The sequence below is a fragment of the Amblyraja radiata genome, chromosome 21 (assembly GCF_010909765.2).
Source record: "Amblyraja radiata isolate CabotCenter1 chromosome 21, sAmbRad1.1.pri, whole genome shotgun sequence".
NCBI lineage: Eukaryota > Metazoa > Chordata > Chondrichthyes > Rajiformes > Rajidae > Amblyraja > Amblyraja radiata.
The window spans coordinates 17598627-17622856 of record NC_045976.1 but is presented as its reverse complement, the minus strand read 5'-3'; the positions used below and the strand labels follow the sequence as shown (position 1 = coordinate 17622856).

The 24230-nt window shown below is 40.7% G+C and overlaps 2 protein-coding genes and 1 long non-coding RNA gene across 4 annotated transcripts in view; 2 read left to right on the top strand and 1 right to left on the bottom strand.

Annotated features, from left to right (window-relative positions):
• Positions 1–6970, top strand: part of LOC116984903 (mucin-2-like) — a 98224-nt gene extending 91254 nt beyond the window's left edge. For both annotated transcript variants that reach the window (XM_033039292.1, XM_033039291.1), the window contains 5 exons: positions 1537–1568; positions 2970–3080; positions 4128–4179; positions 5057–5159; positions 6506–6970. In XM_033039292.1, the coding sequence (XP_032895183.1) occupies positions 1537–1568; positions 2970–3080; positions 4128–4179; positions 5057–5159; positions 6506–6665 (458 nt within the window). In that variant the 3' untranslated portion in view covers positions 6666–6970. The remainder of the gene's footprint in view (positions 1–1536; positions 1569–2969; positions 3081–4127; positions 4180–5056; positions 5160–6505) is intronic.
• A 2142-nt stretch (positions 6971–9112) lies between these two features.
• On the top strand, positions 9113–11722 carry LOC116984917. The gene is made up of 2 exons (XR_004415161.1): positions 9113–9338; positions 10857–11722. It is a non-coding gene; the product is annotated as an uncharacterized LOC116984917 (long non-coding RNA).
• Positions 11723–22360: 10638 nt separating this feature from the next.
• The window catches only part of LOC116984981 (mucin-2-like), a gene marked incomplete at its 5' end in the record, with an annotated part of 30869 nt that continues 28999 nt past the window's right edge, over positions 22361–24230 (bottom strand). Inside the window, 2 exons of the mRNA XM_033039342.1 lie at positions 22361–22726; positions 23535–23643. Of these exons, the coding sequence (XP_032895233.1) occupies positions 22549–22726; positions 23535–23643 (287 nt within the window). The remainder of the gene's footprint in view (positions 22727–23534; positions 23644–24230) is intronic.

Genomic DNA, 24230 nt, shown 5'->3' with positions numbered 1-24230 from the left:
AAGGGCGCAAGGACCCCAGACGGAATATGAGGTGCTGTTCCTCCAATTTCCGCTGTTGCTCACTCTGGCAATGGAGGAGACCCAGGACAGAGAGGTCGGATTGGGAATGGGAGGGGGAGTTGAAGTGCTGAGCCACCGGGAGGTCAGGTAGGTTAAGGCGGACTGAGCGGAGGTGTTCGGCGAAACGGTCGCCCAACCTACGCTTGGTCTCACCGATGTAAATTAGCTGACATCTAGAGCAGCGGATGCAGTAGATGAGGTTGGAGGAGATACAGGTGAACCTTTGTCGCACCTGGAACAACTGCTTGGGACCTTGAATGGAGTCGAGGGGGGAGGTGAAGGGACAGGTGTTGCATTTCTTGCGGTTGCAACGGAAAGTGCCCGGGGAGGGGGTGGTGCGGGAGGGAAGGGAAGAATTGACGAGGGAGTTGCGGAGGGAGCGGTCTTTGCGGAAGGCAGACATGGGGGGAGATGGGAAGGTGTGGCGAGTGGTGGGGACACGTTGGAGGTGGCGGAAATGGCGGAGGATTATGTGTTGTATTTGGCGGCTGGTGGGAGACCAGAGGGACTCTGCCCTTGTTGCGTGTGCGGGGATGGGGAGAGAGAGCAGTGTTACGGGGTATGGATGAGACCCTGGTGTGAGCCTCATCTATGGTGGCGGAGGGGAATCCCCGTTCCCTGAAGAACGAGGACATTTCCGATGCCCTGGTGTGAAATGTCTCATCCTGGGAACAGATGCGGCGTAGGCGGAGGAATTGGGAGTAGGGGATGGAGTCTTTACAGGGGGCAGGGTGGGAAGACGTGTAGTCCAGATAGCCATGTGAGTCAGTGGGTTTGTAGTGTATGTCGGTCAGGAGTCTGTCCCCTGCGATGGAGATGGTGAGGTCAAGGAATGGTAGGGAAGTGTCGGAAATCGTCCAGGTGTATTGGAGTGCCGGATGGACGTTGGTGGTGAAGTGGATGAAGTCAGTCAGTTGTGTGTGGGTGCAGGAGGTGGCACCAAAGCAGTCGTCAATGTAGCGGAGGTAGAGGTCGGGGATGGGGCCCTGGTACGCATCGAACAAGGATTGTTCAACGTACCCGACAAAGAGGCAGGCGTAGCTGGGGCCCATGCGTGTGCCCATAGCTACGCCTTGTGTTTGGAGGAAATGGGAGGAGTCAAATGTAAAGTTATTGAGGGTGAGGACCAACTCCGCTAAGCGGAGGAGAGTGTCAGTGGCTGGGTAAAGGTTGCTCCTCTGGTCGAGGAAGAACCGGAGGGCTCTGAGGCCATCCTGGTGGGGGATGGAGGTGTAGAGTGTAGATATGTTATATATGTAGACACAAGAAGCTGCAGATGCAGAAATCTAGCAAAAAACAAAAAGGTTGGAGGAACTCGAGAGGTCAGACTGTTTCTGTCTCTGAAGGGTCCTGATCTGAAATGTTGCCTGTCCTTTCTTTCCACAAATAATGCCTGACCCACTGAGCTCCTCCACCACTTTGTGTTTGCTGGTGTTATACATTTATTAATATACAATTATTTTGGTTTTATTGCAGGTTGCCATGACTATTTAGGACGGCCAAGAAAGGTGAGTGTTCACAAACACTTAACGATAGAACATGAACACATCTTTCAGCCCACAAAGTTCCTGCCGAACATGATGCCAGGTTAAATACCCTCCTCTGCCTGCACGTGATCAATATCCCTTCATTTACTGCCTATCTAAAAGCCTCGTAAATGCCACTATTGTGCTGCCAGGTGTGGTGATGGGTGACATTTCCACCTTTGAGGAAAGACGGTTCTGACTATATCCTACTTTTGCCTCTCTGAGTTACTCTAGAAACCATCAGTAGAAATATTAAAAAGTCCAAATAATTAGTAGACACATTGACATATTAAAATCGCTTAGAAACAATTAAGAACATTAAACATTAATTCATTCAGTAAAGCAATAACACAAGAGCATTCTGCTTCCTAATTGGCAAGACAACAATCCCCATTTAAATCTTTATGTTCTGTGTTCTTTTGGGTGCTTTATTGCCCAGAATCCTGCATTGTAATTTTTCAATGTTAGTTTATTTTAAACATAGAGCATGGAATCAGGCTCACTGAGTCCACGCTGACTTTCAATTGTCCATCTACCCTAGTTCTATGTTTTCCCGCTGCCTCCACATTAGCAGCAATTTTACTCAAGGGCAAATAACAACAAACCCGCATGTCTTTGGGATGTGGGAGGAAACAGGAGCACCCAGAGAGAACCAACGCAGTCATAGGGAAAACTTGAAAAACAGATAGCACCCAAGGTCAGGATTGAACCCGGGTCTCTGTTACTGTGAGGCAGTGGCTTTACTAGCTGCACCCACCATGCAGCCCCTGTAGTATTTCCATGTTGCTTATTCAACTGTGGTTCCTAATGTAATTACTTCACTACACCCTTGTGCGATGCATCTCCAACATGCAATACTGGATAAATTTCCTTGCAGATGTACTTGATCCAAGTATATCCAAGATTGTTTATAATCCTCGACCTGTTTTCCCACAATAACCGAGGGGCACTGACTTGGAAGTGAAATTCTAGGAACCTGATGACCAGTTGTCCAAAACCAACCTACCCTCCCACGTCCATTGAGAATAAAACTTATTATTTTTATGAACCAATAAACAAATAGCTCGTGTATTGAACGTTAGCACCTATATAGATCTGCTGAAGGCACACAATAACCTGGAAAAGTGAAGAAGTAATTTGCTATCTTCTGCTCAGACCAGGGTGGGAGAAGAATATTAAGGCCTTAACATTTTTATTTTCCATCAAGCATAAAATAAATTTGCTCAGTAAGTTTGCTGGTGTAAAAAACAGGTAAGTCGTTGTTGCATTTTGGTTGTACTGTGAAATCTAATTTTTTTTGTCATTAATATTTACATAGGCACACACTCTGTTGGATGTGATGTACTCTTAATGGTAATTTTGCCCTCCTGGTTTTGTTCACAGAATGGTGAGACATGGGAAGATCCTACAAATCCGTGCATTTCATATTCATGCACACCGTATGGAGTTTTAATCAGAAATCAGTCTTGCAATCAGGATGAAACCTGCCCTAAGGTATGTGAGAATCAGTCTTGATTACAAGCATGTCAATCTCATCAAGGAAAATGAATTAATCATTCTATAAGTCCTTCAGAAGTACAGAATCTTATAAAATACTTTTCAGATCTGATGGGATTGATTTTGTGTGTCTTTTATGGACTTGTGATCAGAGTAGATTAAAATGAAATTTCATATTTCAATTAGGGAGACTATTACCACTGTTCATTTATTCTTTTATTTAAATTGTTTATCCTCTGTGAAGCAATCATACTACCTTCTTTTATGGCCATTTAAATGTAAGCAAGCAAATGAAACATGCCTGGAATGGGATTTTTGTGCAGGTGCAGTTTATCTCAATCCCAAAATTGCATTCCTCGAGGCTGCACTGTTTTGCAGCTTTCCTATTATGTTCAAGTATATTCAATGGAAATGTTAGGTGTTTATGAACACATCATGAATCCAGTGCAGGAAGTGGTAAATTAATTATAGTAACATAGAAACATAGAAAATAGGTGCAGGAGGAGGCCATTCGGCCCTTCGAGCCAGCACCGCCATTCATTGTGATCATGGCTGATCGTCCCCTATCAATAACCCGTGCCTGCCTTCTCCCCATATCCCTTGACTCCACCATTATTAATGCTGTCTTTTAACAATTGCCTTAAAAAGTTGATTTTGTGTACCTGGATAGATTTTCGCTATACAAATATTTCAGAATAGAATGAAAATAATTTAAATTAAAAGTTGCTTATGATATTTCAGCTCTATCTTAATCTTGGATATGTTTTAATCTTTATTCTGCACTCTGAAATACTTTAACCAATTGTTAAAAATTATCTTTTCTCTTTCCCGATTTTCTGTTTAAGAATTTATTAATCTGAATGGGTGCTTGGCCTTTAATGATATCACGATTCTGGTAGCTAGGAATCCATCTGAACTGATGATTAACAACATGTATGTTAGTCAAGGAGATTTGATCTATAGAGATTATGGGGTCTTCAATTAATTGAAAGCTGTATATATAAACATTTACCAAATTAACTGTTAATATTTTGTTATTTTCAGTCTCAAAGAAACTATGTCAATCGTTGCTGTTTTATATGCAATCAAATACAAGGTACCCTTTTAATACCTGACATAAACATTGATTATTTGTTGAAAAGTGTTAATACTGTCTTGAAAAATGACACTGTTAAATGACTCTACACAATCACTGACTAACTAGAGAAGGACCAACACTTCGATTGATTGGGAGGAAATTCTCAGAAATAATTCAAATCAGACTGTACTTTGGTAAAAACTTAACAGGAATTACAAGAACCATTTGCAAAAACCCACGTTAAGCTCCTGTTGTACATTTTTTAAAGTTTTTTTTTTCTTATCCAATTCAAACCTGTTCTCAGCTTTTGTTAAAATTGTATATTTGTTCAGTTCCATTTTCACTGTTGATAAAATCTACTTTCTGGGCATGGGCTCATGGATCTCTCTTCCCTTGCATGTTATTGAAGTGGAGGAATTTCATATCAGACATCCACACAATACATTTCATATGGTTATTGGACAGCAATGAAGTTGGCACCTGAAACCTACAGGGAACATAACACAAGTCGGCAATAATTCTCTGCCCTTCGAACATTTGTAGCATCTCGACCATAAACTGATCACTTCACATTTTGTACCAATGTATTTTTGCTGCTGAATTGGTAATTTACTGATCATAAAATTATGATTTCATCTTGGGCTTTTTGAGATGTATATGCTTTTGATTTTGGTTATTTTGTGACATACTGTATTTCAGTGCCTCCTTATTGTATGAAATGCAATATCATACCTCTAGATATTCTGTTAACTTACAGAATAAACTACTTAATAACTTAACCCATGTAATGATGCTTGAAAATTATGAATTCAAAGACAAATAAACGTATACACATTTGTCGAGGTGCCCAAACCCACACTTCGAACATGGTCTGATTTACTTTTCCCTTCCTAAGGTCAATGCGCAATCAATAGATTCAATGAAACAATAACAAAAGGATATTGTACAGCAACCTTTATGGCAAACCGATGTCAAGGACATTGTCCATCAGCAAGTTGGTAAGTGAGATTTGTTCTGTTTTAATGTATGCAAACAAAGTAGTATAGAGCATTAGAAAGCTCTATATGATGAGCATTCTGAGTTCAAATGTAACCTGGGATTCAATTTTTCTTGATAAAATTTAAAATAGATCCATCTATAATCATTGGCTTTATATCCTGCTAAATTGTCACACTTCCTTGTTGTTTTTGACTGCAAGCAGATCTAATGTGTTTCCAATTCTCATGGGCATTTGAATTTAAATGATAGTTTAACATTTTCAGAGTATAGACCAATAGTCTCTGGGTAGTTCTGTGCCCCATCTGTTCTGTTTGATCTCAAACTATTTTGGGGAGCACGTCCACCCTTCCTTCCTACCCTTAGCCCTGATACCAAATAATCCTGAAATTGTGATAGTTGAATGGATAAAAAGTAGTAGCAATTTGTTAGTCTGGTGTCATTGCCCTATATAACTGACCCTTTTCTAGCTATGTTGAAGACAAGCCTGTTATTTCGTTTTTGGCATGCAGTAGTAGGTCTTGCTTGGTCCCCAGTATAGAATTCAGATGTTCAGAATTCCGTCCAGCTGGTTCTAATTTAATTTTGTTTACCGAGGTACAGTGAAAAGCTTTTTTGTTGCATGCTATCCAATCATTGAGAAGACTATACTTGATTACAATTGAGCTGCCCACAGTGTACAGATACAGGATAAAGGGTAAATTATTTGGTGCAAGATGAAGTCCAATTAAAAAGGCTTCCAGAAACTCCCATTGGGAAGATCGCAATAAGTAAGTGTGAATTCAGTTTGGAGGATCGCAGTAGTGCGGGCAACCCCCACAGCTGACCACGGGAAACAGTCATGTACTTATTTTCATTCCCACCCCTGCCATTCTACACTTTGACCGCAACTTCCTGCTGCTTTACACTTGCCAATTGGTTCAATCTCTGGACTGCTGTATTGACAGGAACATAGAGATAGCAGCTGAAGGGATGGAAATAACTTGCATTTTATTAAAGTAAGAAATAGGAATACTAAAATAGTGTATTTAAACCATTCCATAATGGGTCTGCAACAGTAATGACTTGCATGGCATCTTTTAGACTAAAAATGTTCAAGGCAAATCATGGCCTTTAAAGATCTAAATGTTGTAGGGCTGGGGCAGACTACACGTATACAGGGTGGAGAGTGAACATGCAAGGATTAGAAAACAAAGATGACAAAAATTAAGTCATAGTCAGACCAGAAGGCAATACTGGGTAATAATGTAGTATTCAGCCATAAAAACTGTACAAGAATAGGCTAATGTAACATTGTTATAATAAGTTAACAAACTTGTCTTACATCTTTATGCAAATATTTTTCAAGGTATGACTCCAAAAGATATCGCGTGGACAATTTTTGCCAGTGCTGCAAAGAAGCCTTTACTGAAAAGATGAGTGTGCAATTATATTGTCAAAATGGACGCACCAAGAGAGTCAAATACATCGCAATCAAGTCTTGCAAATGCCAAAATTGTGTAAAATAGATATAAATCGCTGCTGTATATGTACATCTACTGTACCAAGGATCAAGGTTTCAAAATCTTGCATGGAAAGCTTTTCAATGCAATATTAAAACTAAATTTGGGAAATAATCTGCATTATATTTTGATAGATTTATTATCTTCAATCAAATGTAATAATAGTTTCTTAAAAGCTTAAAATGCTGTTTCTGTTCAAGGCTCTTTGTGATGGGAAGCTGTGGAATATTTACAGTTCTGATGTTAAATGCCTGTTACAATTTATTTGATCAGAAATAAGAACCAATAAACTTAACAATAGAGCACAAGAAGAATATTTCAGTACTTTAATAGAGAACGACCTATTGGGAATAACTTAATTCTCCAATGTGGAGGTGAGGATACTTGTGATTCTCTATTTAATGGATACTTGTGATTCTCTTCACAAAGGAGGATAGTGCTAACGTTGCAGTTAAAGAATGGAAAACATTGGATGGAATCAACATAGGAAAAGTGGGTGTATCAAAGAATTTTGTAAAGTTAATAAATCAGTGGACTTGAATTAGATATATCCAGGAAATTAAAGAGATAGAAAATTGCGGAGAGTCTAACCATCACTTTCCAAACTCCCCTGCCTATAGAAGTGATTCTAAAGAATTAGAACACTGCTAATTTTTTTTAATATATTGTTTAAAAAAAGAGAAATAATTAAATTTAGTATTTGTAGGCTTGTTGGTTAACTTCAGTGGTGAGCAAACTATTGATTGATTGAAAGATACAGCATGGATAAGTGTTCTTTGGCCCACGGAGACCTCGCTTATGTTTGTTCAGCTGTTCACACTAGTTCTATGTTATCCCACTTTCTCAACCACATCCTACACTCAAGGGATAATCTGCAACACTCAATTAACCTACAAGCCTTGGGGGTGTGAGAGGAAACTGCTCACCTGGAGGAAATCCATGCCATCATGGTAAAAACTTGTAACCGCCACAGAGACAGCACCCGAGGTCAGGATCGAACCCGTCAACTGCTCTACAGCTACAACTATATATAATGGTCCAGATCTCACATGTAGGATGGAACTGCAGATGCTGGTTTACACTGAAGATAGACACAAAATTATAGACACAAAAACTCGGCGGCATATGAGTGGCATGGTGAGAAAAGGAATAGGTGACGTTTCGGGTCGAGACCCTTCTTCAGACTGAAAGTTGAGGATAGGGAAACTAGTATAAAAAGGCACATAACAAATCAGAGCTAGCCCTGATGCATACCTAAAACAAAATAACCTATTTTCATTAATAATCAGCAACTAATTTCTTGCCCTATGCACTCTGACCTACGCGCTGCTCTGTTTACAAGATTTTAGGCTTTGCCAGTAAAATATAATTAAGTGTATTTGGAGTAGTTTGGTACCTCATTGGTACTTTAAAAAGCTGTCATACAAAGTGATGATGGGTAGAAGTAAATAATTCACATCCATAAAAGAATGGCTTTGCATGGGGAAAATCAGAGAAGGCTCACAGATCAGCACAACTCATAAGTCTTTGAAAGTTTATGTAAACATGACCAAACACCACAAAATAATAAATGTAAACACAACAAGCAAGTCAGATAGCTGGTAAATAGGCCCTTAGGCCCAACTCATCATGCTGACCAAGATGTCCTATCTAAGCTAGTTCCATTTGTCTGAGTTTGTCCCATATTCATATAAACCTCGCCCATCCATGTACCTGTCCAAATGTCTTTTAAATTGTGTTATTGTACCTGCCTCAACCCCCTCCTCTGGCAGCTTGTTCCACGTACCCATGTGAAAAGGTTTCTATTAAATCGTTCCCCTCTCACACACCTATGCCTTCGGTGCTTGACTCCCCTACTATGGGAAAAAGATCACATATTTAGTGCTGTAAGACCATATGATTGAATTTGTTCTAACAGCTGGCATGTGTCTTCCCTGAAAATGAGGAGCTGCACCTAGAGTTTTCATTGCTGCCCTTATTTGATTTTCCAAACATAAACGTTATTCAGAATAAAATATATATACAACACAAACATTGTGAAGAAACTCGGCATACATTCTCCACGTACATACAGTGCAGTAACCAGTAGTTTTCGCAGCCGTTTAAAGAAAATGCCCTTGTCACTCATGTGTCCCCTGGGGTGATTCCCCTTCCCGTGTTTAAGGGGTGTCCTCACCGGACACTGCCCCTTAATGCCGAGCAGCGGAAGGACCATATGTCTTGGCATCTTCACGGCGTCTGATATAATATTGATCGCACACCATCGATCCGCTTGCTGTGCAAGGGCGGAGTATGGGGAGTCGGCTGTGACTGTCTTCTGTCACAGAGCGGAGTCCGTGCATTGGGTGGGGAGTGTGGACCCGGGAGCGCGCGGTGGGGAGTGTGGACCCGGGACCGGCTGTGCGGGAGCGCGCGGCGGGGAGTGTGGACCCGGGACCGGCTGTGCGGGAGCGCGCGGCGGCGAGTGTGGACCCGGGAGCGCGCGGCGGGGAGTGTGGACCCGGGAGCGCGGGTCGCGGGCTCTGTGCCGGCACATTGTTGCAGTCGGGCGGACGTGTGCGTCTGCAGGCGGCTGCCAGTCATTGACATTCACCCGGCGTGGGAACCATCAGAGAACAGCTTCTGCATCTGAACCGGGGGTAACTGATTCAGTTACTCAGGGCGCAGACTATTCAACAGGTAGGTCCCCACCTATCATGTTTTCCGAAGAAGGATCTCGCCCGAAACGACTCCCAATCCTTCTCTCCAGTCCAGAGACGATGCCCATCCCGCTGAGTTACTCCAACTTTTTGTGTTTTTTCTCTAGAGATGCTCTACAGAGGCAGGAATCATCCCAACATGTAAGAAACAGTTTGACAGGTACATGGATAGGACAGGTATGGAGGGATATGGATCAAACGCGGGCAGGTGGAAGTAGTGTAGCTGGGACATGTTGGCCGGTGTGGGCAAGTTGGGCCACACTGCATCACTCTATGACTACAGGTACACCAGTTGGTACCGAGCAGTCTGTGGAGTCACTCTATGACTGACATAGTTGGAGGTGGAAGGTACACACAATTGCTGGGGAAACTCAGCGGGTGCAGCAGCATCTATGGAGCGAAGGAAATAGGCGACGTTTCGGGCCGAAACCCTTCTTCAGACTGATGGGGGGTCTTATGGAGGTGGAGTGGACTGTGAGGAAGATCGTCAAGGAAATATCGACAGGCTGATGAGATCTGTAGTAGGAAGGACTGAAGAAGTGTTTCGACCCGAAACGTCACCCATTCCTTCTATCCAGACATGTTGCCTGTCCCGCTGAGTTACTCCAGCATTTTGTGTCTGTGATGAGATCTGTAGTTTGATGGCATATGTAATTTATTTTTGAAGAATTAGTATAAGCTTAAGGGTGCATTCCGAAAGGGATACAAGAGAGGGGATCTTATAGAAACATATAACATTATAAAAGGACTGGACAAGCTAGATGCAGGAAAAATGTTCCCAATGTTGGGGGGAGTCCAGAACCAGGGGCCACAGTCTAAGAATATAGGGGAGGCCATTTAAAACTGAGATGAGAAAAAACGTTTTCACCAGAGAGTTGTGAATTTGTGGAATTCTCTGCCACAGTGGAGGCCAATTCACTGGATGAATTTAAAAGAGAGTTAGATAGAACTATAGGGGCTAGTGGAATCAAGGGATATGGGGAGAAGGGTTACTGAGATTGTGGATGATCAGCCATGATCACAATTAATCTTGGTGCTGGCTCAAAGTTAGATGTGGCCCTTGTGGCTAAAGGGATCAGGGGGTATGGAGAAAAGGCAGGGATGGGATACTGAGTTGGATGATCCGCCATGATCATATCAAATGGCGGTGCAGGCTCGAAGGGCCGAATGGCCTACTCCTGCACCTATTTTCTATGTTTCTATGAAGGGCCAAATGGCCTCCTCCTGCACCTATTTTCTATGTTTCTAAGAACAGAGATTTGACAGTGTAGGTTGCTGGGCAGGTTGAGAATGGATTTGAAGTGGAGTTAATAACTAATAACCAAGGTATCCTGGACTGAAAGAAATGCATATTGTGCAATGAGAATTGGGTTTTACCTCTTTCCACTCCAATTTTCAACCAAGATATTTATGACAGTCGTTTAACAAAAATATTTGTTTGGTATTGTGGTTTCTCTATTATTGATTAATTAACAAAATTATCTGTTGATATTCACAGTATAATCTGAAGAATTGAATTGATCTTGAATTACATTTGAACATGGTGGAAAATGACAATGGTGTCTGGCTAACATTGATCAAAGCAGGCATTACAGGGCAGAGACTGAATTCCAAAATAGTCAAGCTATATATTTTCAGCACATTATTGACACTTCTGACAGTCTTCTTGGGACTAATAGAGATGTTACATTTGATCAAACAGCCTACCAAAGAGGATGGTGACTTTGAAGCAAGCAAAATGTTTGCCAACACGTCAAGATTCACAAGAAACCATTGTTCAATTACAAAGAAAAATCCATGCAGATTACATGCCTCTTAAAGTTTCCAAACTGAAAATCAAAAGTGTGAATGGTTGTTTGGATTTGTGTTTTTCAGCCAGAGAGAGCATGTCATATTTTTAAATGTTATATTTGACGTTGATGTTTATTGTTGAGCCTCTCACTAGTTATTCAAAATGCAGAGATTAAATTAGTGCTTTGTACTAATAACCAAAGTCTTATTTTTCTCAAGAAAAGATGATCATTTTATAGATTGTTTACTATATTTGTGGCTAATTTAATGATTTGTGTAAATTTAGTCTACCATGTTTAATTTGTCACTGCAAAAATGTTGTGTCTTTGTTGTACATTTATGCAGCTGAGAGTGTTGCTATCTGCCATAGACTTAAAAATACAAACATGTACATTTTGTGCAACATATGCTCAATAATGTGATTATAGCACACACATTTGACAGACTTAATTTGTAATTTTGTACATAATACTGATGTTTAATTTTCATTTTGATTATTGTTTATTCCTGCTGTTCAAAGAATCTAGTCCTGTGCTATGATTGAACAACATTAAAAGATGCTTTTTAAAATGTTGACTTTCTTTGCTTGGGATTGCTGCTATCAGAATGTATGTTTGGACATCAATTATCAATGTGGGTACACTCTGAAGATTAAAAAAAACAACTTTTGAAAGGAGTAGTGCATTTTCATAATATATTAGATCAAGTGGGACCCGTTGCCCCAAACGCAATAATCCACCACTCACCCGTTCCCCCAATGAACCCGTTTCCATCACTCACTCGCTCCCCAATGTAACCCATGACCCCAACTCAATAATCCAACACTCACCCATAGCCCTGACGGTCCCCCAATGCAAACTGTTATCCAATGTAAAATTCCACCACTCATCCATTCCCCCAACGCAACCCGTTCCCCCCAATGAAATATTCCACCACGCACTCATAGCCCCCAACTGGGCAGGTCATTTTAAACTTTAAACAAAATGCAATTGCACTAAGATTTAATGTGATGTAGGTGCCACCGACAAGGCCATCCTTTGTTATCCAAATCTAATCATTAAACTTTGCTGTGCTTGGATAGGCTAGCAGATTCTTGCCCTGAAGGACATTTGCTGTGAAGGACTCAGTGTTTTGAGATAGAAACATTGTAGCCGGTAGGGGATTGTGACATCATAACTGCCTAACTGCCAGTGCAGATTTGAAGAAATCCAACTTTTAAATGTCACTTTAAAACTTTTAAATCTCCCCCACTATGTCCTTCTCCTTACAACAGAGATCAGCAACAGAGATCACATTGTGATGTCATTTTCAGTTTTCGGAATCTTCATGGCAGCTTGTGTAAATGAGATCCCATTGTAATTGGACGACTGTGAGATGGCATTGTGACATCATCACTGGAAGCTGCTAGGAAAGTCTCACTCTCACAGGCAGTTATTATTTTCAGTTGGCTTTTTAAAAACTTTAAATATCAATAACGTGTGAAATATAACATCAAATGTGATGAAAATTGATACTAACGATCACGGCAAAAGCTGAGTAAGATTCTGAAAGATTTTCGCGCTATTGTGTACCGTTTTGGCGTAGTTCCTTCATCTCACAGACAGACAAACAAGATGAGACTTTTAGTATTATGTAGATAGATGACTGGATCAAAATGAGGACTGAATTGATCTACATTAATCAAATCTGCCAATGTTAAATGAGGACTGAATTGATCTACGTTAACCAAATCTGCCAATGTTAAATATGAAACACTGCATAAATTATCATTCATTATTCCTTGAGATATTTATGCTAAGTAGATTTTAAAATGGAACATAGAACACTACATCAGAGGAACAGGCCCTTCGGCCCACAATGTCCATGCAGAACACGATGCAAGGTTAAACTAATCTTTGCTTGCATGTGATTCATATCCCTCCATTAATTGCATATGCATACCTAAAAGCCTCATCGAATGCCACTATCGTATCTGCCTCCACCACAACCCCTGCAATGTGTTCCATCAATCCGCAACTGTGTAAATAAACTTGCCCTGCGCATTTCCTTTATATTTTGCCCTTCTCACCTTAAAACTATTTCTTCTAGTCTTTGCTCTTTACCACTCTGGGAAAATGGTTCTAAACTGTTTACTCTATCTATGCCTCTCATATTTTTATATACTACTATCAGGTCTTCATGCAGCCTAGGGCACTCCTCTCCCTATAGTCAATAATCTCTAATTCCAGGCACATCTTTCCTGTTAGGATTAAAGCAATGCCGACTGTCCCTAATTAGCCCATTCTCTTCCAAATGCCAATCGTAACCCCCAAAAAATCTCTCCAATATCTTCCCGGCCACTGATGTGAGGCTCACCATCCTATAATTTCCTGGATTACCTCTACTTCCCTACTTAACCAAACTACTCCCCAGTCCTCCGCAACCGTTCCTGTAGCTCGAGAAGATACATAGGTTTTCGTCAAGCTCCATGTAATTTCTTCTCTTGCCTCACTTAATAATCTGGGATAGATTCCATCAGATCCTGGAATTTGGTTTTCAAACTGTCCTAGCATATAAACAGACCAACACTTATCTCCATGTCCTTCTTGGTGAATGCAGATGCAAAATACTTGTTTACTACCTTGCCTTGTCTGACTCCAAGCATAAGTTCCCTCCTTTATCCTTGAGCGGTCCTACATTCTCCCTAGTTACCCTACATTTTTAATGTACATTTAAAATTCCAAGGGATTTGGAACTCCCAATGACATTTCATGGCTCTTCTAATGGTCTGCTTCAGTTCTTTCCTGGTTGCTCTATATTCCACAAAGGCCCAGTTTGATTTAATCTACCTAAACATTACATATGCTTCCTTTTTCTTTTTTACCAAATTTATAACCTCTTTGGTCATCCAAGGGTGCATTGCCCTGCCATCGCTGCTGGAACATACCTTTCTGGCACTCTGATGAACTTGACTCCCATGTGTCAGATGCGTACTTACCCAATAACAACTGCTCTCAATGTACTCTTCCTAGCTTCTGAATAATAATGTTAAAATCTCTTTTGCCCCAATTTAGTATCATTTCCCAAGGTCCAGCATTATCTTTGTTCATAACGATCTAAAAACTATGGAGTTGTGATCATTGTTCTCAAAATACTCTTCCACTAAAACACCAGTCACCAGACCAGGCTCATATCTCAGTACAAGGTCCAGTATGGTCCCTCCTGGAGTTGGACTATCCAATACTGTTTCGGGAATCTCCCTTGGATACTTTTAATAAATTCTGCCCAGTTTAAGTCTTTTGCACCGAGTAAGTCACAGTCAATTTTGGGAAAGTTAGTCGCCCACTACAACAATTCTGTTCCTTTTGCATCTTTCCATTTCTGTCTCCACCTCTATTTCTCTGTCTCCTGCTGTTTTGGTAGGCCTATAGTACAATCCCATTCTTAGTTGTGATCACTTCCCACATCTTCTCAATGGACGAACCATCCAGTAGGACTCTCTGAGCTACTGTGATATTCTCCTGATTAGTAAAGCGACTCCTCCACCTCTTTACTCCCCTCTCGATTACATCTGAAATATACAAATGTTGATGTTTGTAACGTTGTGCTGCCAGTCCCCTTGCAAGTAATTCTTTGTAATTTCTACAACATTGTCGTTCCAAGCATTGATCCAAGCTCTAAATTAATTTGCTTTACCCATGGTACTCCTTCTCTTGAAATAAATACACTGCACCCCAACAGTTTCACCATAATCGTTACCTCATCCCTGCCTGTCCTTCCTTTGAGATACACTTTTGGGCATCTTTTATCAATGGTCTTTGCACTAACTATCAACATCAGTATTAAAAAAAAAGTAAAGTGCATAAAGTATAGAAACAAAATGCTGGAGTAACTCAGCAGGTACAGCTCAGAATGACCATGTTGCACGCACTTTTATTGAAACCAAGATAGTGGATGGGGAGTACTGTGGTTCAGCAAACAATCTGTTTATCCATCAGCAATAGTCTGGAATTGTGACCTCAGAGTGCAAGCCAACTCTAAAAACAATGTTTAACCTCAGTGAAGATATTGACACGAGAAATAAAAACCAATATTTAAATAGCGTTTAGAGAAATAAGCACTATGTAATCGTGGTTTTAGGTAATCCTTAATGTAAATAACATCATAAAATTATATGGTTGTTGCTTAAATATATTTAATTAATTGACCTATATAGGCATTATCAGTAACGATATGGCCAGGCCATTACAAGAATGTTAAATGTAAGGGGAAAGAATAGAGTTAATGGCAGGACTCTTAAGGTTTCAAAGGTCTTTTATTGTCTTTTATTGTCACGTGTACCAAGTAAGGTACGGTAATATGCGAATTACCATACAGCCATACTAAAAAAAGCAACAAGACACACAAATACATAAAAGTTAACAAAAACATCCACTACAATGGATTTCCCACATTCCTCACTGTGATGGAAGGCAATAAAGTCCAATCTTCTTCCTCTTTATTCACCCGCGGTCGTGGCAGTCAAAGCTCCTGCGGCTTGGAGCTCCCAAAGTCGACCCCTTACCAGAGAACGCGAGCTCTACAATGTTAAAGTCTGCAGGCTCCCGCGGTTGGAGCACAAAGGTCGATCCCTGACAAAGGGATCGCGAGCTCCGCGATGATACGTCTGCAGGCTCCCGTGGTTGGTGCTCCCAAATCGATCTCCGCCAACTCCTCAATGTTAGGCCGCAGTGCGGATGGAGATACGAAACGGAAAAAAATCGCATCTCCGTCGAGGTAAGAGATTAAAAAAAAGTTTCCCCCAATCCCCCAACCACCCCCCACATAAAACAAACTAAAAACATACATTTAACACATAGTATTGAAACAACAAAGAAGGAAGGGACAGACAGGGTGTTAGCAAGTACAGAGTGATCTTGGGCAAGCATACAATATGTCCTCTTTACCACTCTACTTCTTGTTTTGCCATTTTCACAAAGCTATTGACTTGTTTAGTTTAGCTTTGTTTAGTTTATTATTGTTACGTATACCAAGGTACAATGAAAAACTTTTTTGTCGCATGTTATCACAGCAAAAAGCCTGTACATGATCACAGTCGAGTCATCCACAGTGTACAGATATAGGTTAAGGCGAATAAAGTTAAATGCAAGATAAAGTCCAGTAAAGTCCAATTAAAGATAGTCCGAGGGTGTCAAATAAGGTAGATGCTCTGAGGTGAGGTGCTCTGGTTTCCTCCCATGTTCCAAAGACGTGCAGGTTTGTAGGTTAATTGATTTCTGTAAATTGTCCCTAGTATGTAAGTGTGTATGGATGATCGCTGGGTGAAGTGTTCTCAGTGGGCCTGTTTCCACGCTGTATCTTTAAAGTAAACTAAACTAATTAAACTATACTAAACTAAATTAAACTGAATTGAACTAAACTAAACCAAACTAGTGGAGCCACTTCCTCACAGCACCAGAGATCTGGATTCACTCATGACCTTGGATACCGTCTCTGTGGAGTTTGCAGGTTCTCCCATGACTGCATGGGTTTCCTCCAGATGGTCTGGTTTCTTCCCATGACACGAAGACATGCAGTTTGGTAAGTTAATTGCCCAGTGTAGATTGTGCCTAAGTGAGTAGTAGAGCCTGAGAAGAGATGATAACTATGCGTGATGAATATAGGATGAGTGTAAACGAGTGGTGATGGATTCGGTGAACCAAAGGGCCTGTCCCACTTGGCGACAAAAAAAATGTTGCGACACTTGAAAAATACCGCGCGTCATATGTCCTCACGCCGCGTCAGGCCGCATCATGCTGCGTAATTTTCGGTGACCTGATACGTCAGTCAATGATACCGGCAGTCGCCGAAAAAATCGCCAAGTGGGACAGGCCCTTAAAAGAGCTGTGTTTCCACATTATATCTCTGGCTATTAGCTTTATCAACTGAATTGCAGAAATACCACATTATTGGTATTTGGCTGGTTCAATCAGTATCGATAATGCCTAGACAGGCTAGTGAATGTATATAGATTTAAGCAGCAACCCTCACATCAACATTAAGGATCACCTACTGATTGTCAGTAAAGAGCAGATAACACTACAATTTCTCCCTGTTTACTTCTGTAGTTAAATATTGTTTTTTCCATTTTGTGTCAACATCATCACTGAGGTCAAATGTTCTTTGTGAAAGTTGGCTTCCTCTCCGAGGTCATAATTCCAGACAGACTATTGTAGATAGACTATCTGCACATAATTCCAGACTGAATATATGCAATAGATAAATAGTTTATTTGCTCAATGTCGCTCCCTGTCCATTATCATGGATGTAGTAAAACTGCGTGCTACATTGAAATCCTTTGGTTGACACAAAATGCTGGAGTAACTCAGTGGGATAGGTAGCATCTCTGGAGAGAAGGAATAGATGATGTTTCGGGACGAGACCTTTCGTCTGAAATCATGAAATATGCTTAAAGCACATTATAAAAGTAGTGATCAAGACTGGGTATTTCTACTTTTGTTTCAACCCCATTTGGTCTGCCCAGCTTTACTGTTTAAGAAGGGTCTGAAGAAGGGTTTCAGCCCGAAACGTTGCCTATTTCCTTCGCTCCATAGATGTTGCTGCACCCGCTGAGTTTCTCCAGCATTTATGTGTACCCTCTTTACTGTTAACATCTTCATAGTCAGTTAAATGTTTTCCTATTGAACCTTCATTCTCTATATGATGCAGATTCCAACTGGTCTGTAGTGCAGTTGCCGAGATGTGAGGTTGAACTACCTTTTCATTGTCATCATCAAGTCTGTTATGAATTCTTGTCCATCATCTTATTAAATTTAAAAGTCTTATCTTTCAGCAGGCTTCCTCATGGTCCATTCCCACTACCCTCATCTCACCATCTTTCTGGAATATTGGTTTTAGGCTCCGGTTTCTCAGCTCTGCCCCTTATGCAGCCTACTATTGTGCTGGAGGTTTTGGTTACAGTCCTATTGTCTGAACTGCCTCTGAGACTTTTTGTTTCAAAGTCTTTTCAAAGTTTACTTTTTCCCCTCAAATGTTCAGTCATTATTCTCTGTGACTGCTGTATGCTTCTGTGCTCTTACATATTTACTCAACCTTGACATCTTTAACGCACCACAAATATTTAATTATCCAAAATAAACCACCCTTTTAAATAAAGGGCACACTGGTGACACAGCAGTTAAAATGCCAGGCAAATAATATAGAGTTCCTGGAATAGTAATCCAATTGTGGAATTTAAATTCAGTTAATAATCCAGAATTAACATAATGATGACCAAAATAATAATTAGATTGTTATAATATCCTTCTCAGTTAATTAATGACCTTTATGGAAGCAAATCTTTCATCCACATTTGGTGTGGCATCTACGTGACTCTGAACCTACCAATGTGGTTGACTAAAATTGTTGAGCAAATTGTTAAATTCAGTAGGAATTAGAGATCCCAGATCCAAAAAATTAATATATTTAAAATAGCTATCTACTGCAAACTGGAATACAAAAAAAAATTAGGAAACACCGGAAACAGAAAGTTCTCTTAATGTAAGGCCAGTAGGCATTATAAGAGGTGAGCTATGTCTGACTAGTTCTTTGCAGAAATGGCAGTATTGAACAAATGGAATATCCAACATGTTACACTAATTAAGGAACTGACCTATATTATGAATGGATTTTTGAAAGAATTGAAAAGTTACCAATATTCTGAACCACATTGAGCATATCGCATAATATGTTTACTTCAACTCTCCAGAATGTTTGCATAACATAGTTGATTTGGATTGAGTACTTCTCTAGCTTCAAGTAACCTTTGCTTTCCCTCTCTCTCTATCCATCCCCCTTCCCAGTTCTCCGACCAGTCTTAATGTCCCTGTCTACATTTTATCTGTTTGTTTTGTTGTTAGCTTCTCCCAGCTAACAATGATTTATTCTACATTTTCATTGATCTCCATTCCCCTTGTCCTATTTCACACCTTATATTTCCTTGTCTATGTATCTCCCCTGACATCAGTCTGAAGTAGTCTCGACCTGAAACGTCATCCATTACTTCTCTCCAGAGATGCTGCCTGTCCCGCTGAGTTACCCCAGCATTTTGTGTCTATCTTTGGATTGAGAATGACTTGCTGTGACTAAAGTTCTATTGGTTCAGAGGTGACTGAGTTCTATGTACAGACTTTGTCATGATTGAGTTTACCAGGCTCAGAGCGGGTGTTGCATGCCTTTTTTCGCAGACACAGCTTGGCCTTCATGCTATTGCCAGGGACATGGGGTACCAGATGCCATCCAGGATGCTTCTCCTCCAACATGAACAGTGCCGGGGCAAGGAATTTGTATAAATTGTTGAGAACGTTTCATTTTATCAAGGTAATTTCAGGATATTTTACAAGTTCTCCCAATAATCGTTTGTTGTGATGGAGATCGAAATGCAGTTTTGGTTTGAGATTTTAATGACGGGTAGTGTTGCCTTCTATATGATGATGGTTGAGCATGATCAGAGCCTTATTGCCAGGGCTCGGATTGAATTGAATAAATGTTATTAGCCAAGTATATATACATACAAGGAATTTGCCTTGGTGCTCTGCTCGCAAGAAACAACATACAGTAAACAATTAAGAATAAAACATTATAATTTAAACATGTGAAGAATTAAATAAAAAAGCAGAGCAAAAGGAGGCTACAGCCTTTTGGTTGTTGAACTTTGGTTCAGCTTGTGGAAAAAAAGCTGTTTTAATGTCTGGCTGTGGCAGCTTTGACAGTCCGGAGTCGCCTTCCAGAGGGAAGTCCTTGAAAGGGTCAGAGAAGATCATACCTGCTCGCTTCCTGGCCCTTGCAGTGTACAGTTCGTCGATGGAGGGAAGGTTGTAACCAACAACCTTCTCGGCTGATCGAACAATGCGCTGCATATTCCGGATGTCATGCTTGGTGACTGAGCCAAACCAGACCATGATGTAGAAGGTGAGGACAGACTCTATGATGGCAGTATAAAACTGGACTATTATCGCCTGTGGCAGATTGGGTTTTCTCAGCTGCCGGAAGTACATCCTCTTGTTGAGCCTTTTTGACTGTGGAGTCGATGGTGGCCTCCCATTTAAGGTCCCTGGAAATGATAGTTCCGAGGAACTTAAATGACTCCACAGATGTGACTGTGCTGTTGTTGATGGTGAGTGGGGGGAGGGAAGGGGGAGCTCTCCTAAAGTCTACAATCAATTCCACTGTCTTAAGAGCATTGAGCTCCAGGTTGTTGCGATGGCACCAGGACGCCAGCTGTGTCACTTCCTGTCTGTAGGCAGATTCCTCCCCATCCTGGATCAGTCCAATCCGGGTTGTGTCGTCCGCAAACTTGAGTAGCTTGACAGAGGAGTCTGTGGAGGTACATTCGTTGATGTAGAGTGAGTAAAGGAGAGGAGAGAGTACGCAGCCTTGCGGTGCTCCTATGCTGAGGGTCTGTGGGTCCGAGATGTGCTTTCTCAGCCTCACATGCTGCTTCCTGTCTGTCAGGAAGTTGGTGATCCACTGACAGAGGGGTGCAGGCACAGTCAATTGGGTGAGTTTGGAGTGTAATAGCTCTGTCACAATGGTGTTGAATGCAGAGCTAAAATCCACGACAAAATCCTTGCATAGGTCCCCTGGCGGTCTAGGTGCTGGAGGATGAAGTGCAGGCCTAGGTTGACTGTGTCATCCACTGATCTATTGGCCCACTATGCAAATTGCAGGAGGTCCAGCAGGGGTTTGTGATATTTTTCATGTGGGCCTGCACAAGCCTTTCAAGGGTCTTCATGACTACAGGGATCAGTGCGACAGGCCTGTAATCATTAAGACCAGTAATCCTTGGCTTTTTGGGTACAGGAACAACAGTGGAGACTTTGAAGCAGGCAGGGACAGTACAGGTTTGCAGGGACTGGTTGAAAACTGGTGCCAGTTGTTCAGCACAGAGCTTGAGGGTAGAGGGGGAAACATTGTCCGGTCCTGGAGATTTCTGTATTTTCTGTCTCCTGAAGAGCTTCTCCACCTTTTCAATTTAGGATAGGACACTGAATTTAGCTTGCCTACCATGGAGGATTGGAGAATCTTGCAGTGGTAGTGTTGGTGATCTTCTCCAATGCTTTAAAGATTCCTACCAGTAGTTACACCAATAAGTAGGCAGGAATCACCACTGCCTTGTGCTGGATTGGGAATTTTGTTCATTGAATTCTCTTCACTGGCCTTGCTAACATATTGGATATCTGCACTTGTGAAGAGGTGGCTCCTGAGACATGGGCAATATTGACCACGGCTTCTTGATGTCTGGATGCAGAGTAATGTTTTAGGGGCAGATGAAAGATATTGATTTTCTGGATGTTTATTGTGAGCTCCATCCTTTCATATATTTTAGTTCTGATCGAGGATCATGACCTGAAATGTCAACAGTCTCTCCCTCCACTGATGCTGCTTCACCTTACTGAGTTCCACCAACTGAGCATTTATTGGATTGTTGCATAAACAACTTGAATCTGTGCAGTTAATATGAGGGAATTGTTGGAAATGGGAATTGTTAGAAATGAAACTTGTTTGTCAGGTGCAGTTTGTCAGTTACAGCACTGACTTGTGCTGTTCCTTGGATCCAAATAAATTCAGAATAATTGTATTTCACCCTTTGCTTTTGTGCTGCTGGCAAAATGTCACCATAGAATGGCACCTTTTTTTGTACCATACGCTTCGTACCATAAAACAAGATCACCTCTACCCCACTGTGGACATAAAACTTTGTGGAACTGATGTGCTACAATGCTGAGAATTACATTCTGCACTCTCTATCTTCCCCTTTGCTATATCTATTGTACTTCTGTTGATTGTATTTATGTATAGTATTATCTGATCTGATTATAAAGCTTTTCATTGTACCCTGGTACACATGACATAAACCTATATACTTCACTTGGAGATTGTATCGGATCCACTGCTAAAAAGCACAGATAGTAATCGGCATCCAGTGTTGAGTCATGAAGAGTTTGTCTTGAAAAGTTGTGTGCAGCCAATAAACCAAATCCTTCTAACCTGCTATGACTTGGGAATCTGACATTTAAAAAAACGATATCTGTGGAAAAACAATTGAAACTAACTGCTGTTTCAGGACACTTTCTCTTTCCAAAAATGTCTCTGACCTGGAGGATATTTACAGCCACAGCTGTTTTAGAGGACTGAGCCTCAATAAGCTGAAAGCCTAAATGAATTGAAAAATAATACAATTCACAGGATATGTCTTTTAGTGCATTTATTAATTTTAATAACTCAAATGATCCCACAATTTATAAAAATCAGATGAAAATACCTTATTTTTAAAGAGACCAGCCAGCTGAATGCTACATAAAGAAAATCATTAAAAGATATCTGAAAATTGGTTATAATTTTATATTTCAGGATCAGCAGATAATAGGAATTGTGCTCGATTAAGCCAGTGCTTTATTGTAACAGTTGTTACTATTGCATTCACAGGATGTTATGTACGTATAGCTGTAAGGCACACTATCTCCTTTTCCACAATTGAAATTCACTGTTCTATTTTCCGTCTCAGTAGGTTGGCAGCAGGTACACTCTTTTACCATGCTGTTAGTAACAGTGTCAAATCTGGAAAATAAGAGAGTGTTAAACAGTATCATTTCAAATTAAAGATATCAACACCACCTCCTTTCATCTCACAACCTGCATATCAGAAATCTGATTTCGGTTTAACATGAGTTTACATAACTTTAGTTATTGCTGTGTAAAATCACATGCAGTATTTTGTTTTGAACATAGAACATATATGGTTTATCACAGGAACAGGCCCTTCAGCCCACAATATCTGTGCTGACCACGGTGCTAATTTAAACTAATCCCATCTGCCTACACTTGATCTATATTCTCTATTCCTGCCTGTTCAAGTGCCTATCTGAATGCCTCTACAATAAAGTGATGATACTTTAATGTCACGTGTACTTAAGTGCAATGAAATTCTTATTTTGTATACAGTTCAGTGACAATCCTATTATTCATTAGGCACTGATTTGGACACAAGAATCATCGTGTTTAAGGTGACATCCTGTACCCTTCAAGTCCAAATTTTCTTTACAATATGTTAGAGTTTTAGCATGGCCCACTGTCCTGGCAGAGAGTTTATAATCCTTTATCAGGTACCCCCATCCCCAGCCAGCTTTCACTACTCCAGAGAAAACAATCTAGTTTCATGTTGCATTATGCCCTCTACTCAGACTATTACATTGTCAGGGGCAATTTGGGGAAAATATGAATGGTCCCTCTTTCTATTCTTCCAGTTCTTCCATGCTGAAAGATTTTGTGCTGTGCCATCTTGTGTGCCTCTCCATTACATCTTCCCATGCATTTCCTCTCAACAATCTCTAGCCTTGTTCTTCAAAAATCCAAACAAAATACTTACTCAACATTTCCAGGGCAGCTTCCTTGACACTTTGTCATATGAATTTCTGCTGAACAACTTGAATTTGCAAGTGTGACAGTTTTGGAATAAGACAATATCTGACAACCATCTACAAAAAGATAATGAAAGCAACGTGTTAAAATTCATAGGATAGCACAAACAAATAATTTCTACTTGCTATAGACTAATCACGATTTCTATAGTTCTCATAAGTATCATCCCCTTAACGAGAAGATGGGGGGAAGGAGTGGAAGCAAATTAATTGGTTAATTATGGCCATGGGTGATTACCATGAAAAGTTGGCCTTCATCAGTCAGAGTATTGGGTAGAGAAGTTGGGAGGTCATGTTGCAGTTATATAAGATGTTGGTGAGATCGTATTTAGAATTTTGTGTTCAGTTCTGTGCACAATGTTATAGGAAAGATTTTGTCAAGCTTGAAATGGTTTAGGAAAGATTTATGAGGATATTGCCAGGACTAGAGGCTGTGAGCTATAGGGAGAGTTTGAGTAGGCTGGGTCTCTATTCCATGGAGCATAGGAGGACGAGGGGAGATTTAGAGAGGGATAATAAAATCATGAGAGGAATAGATCAGGTAGATGCTCAGAGTATTTTACCCAGAGTAGGGGAATCGAGGACAAGAGGACATTGGTTCAAGGTGAAGGGGAAAAGATTTAATAGGAATCCGAGGAGTAACC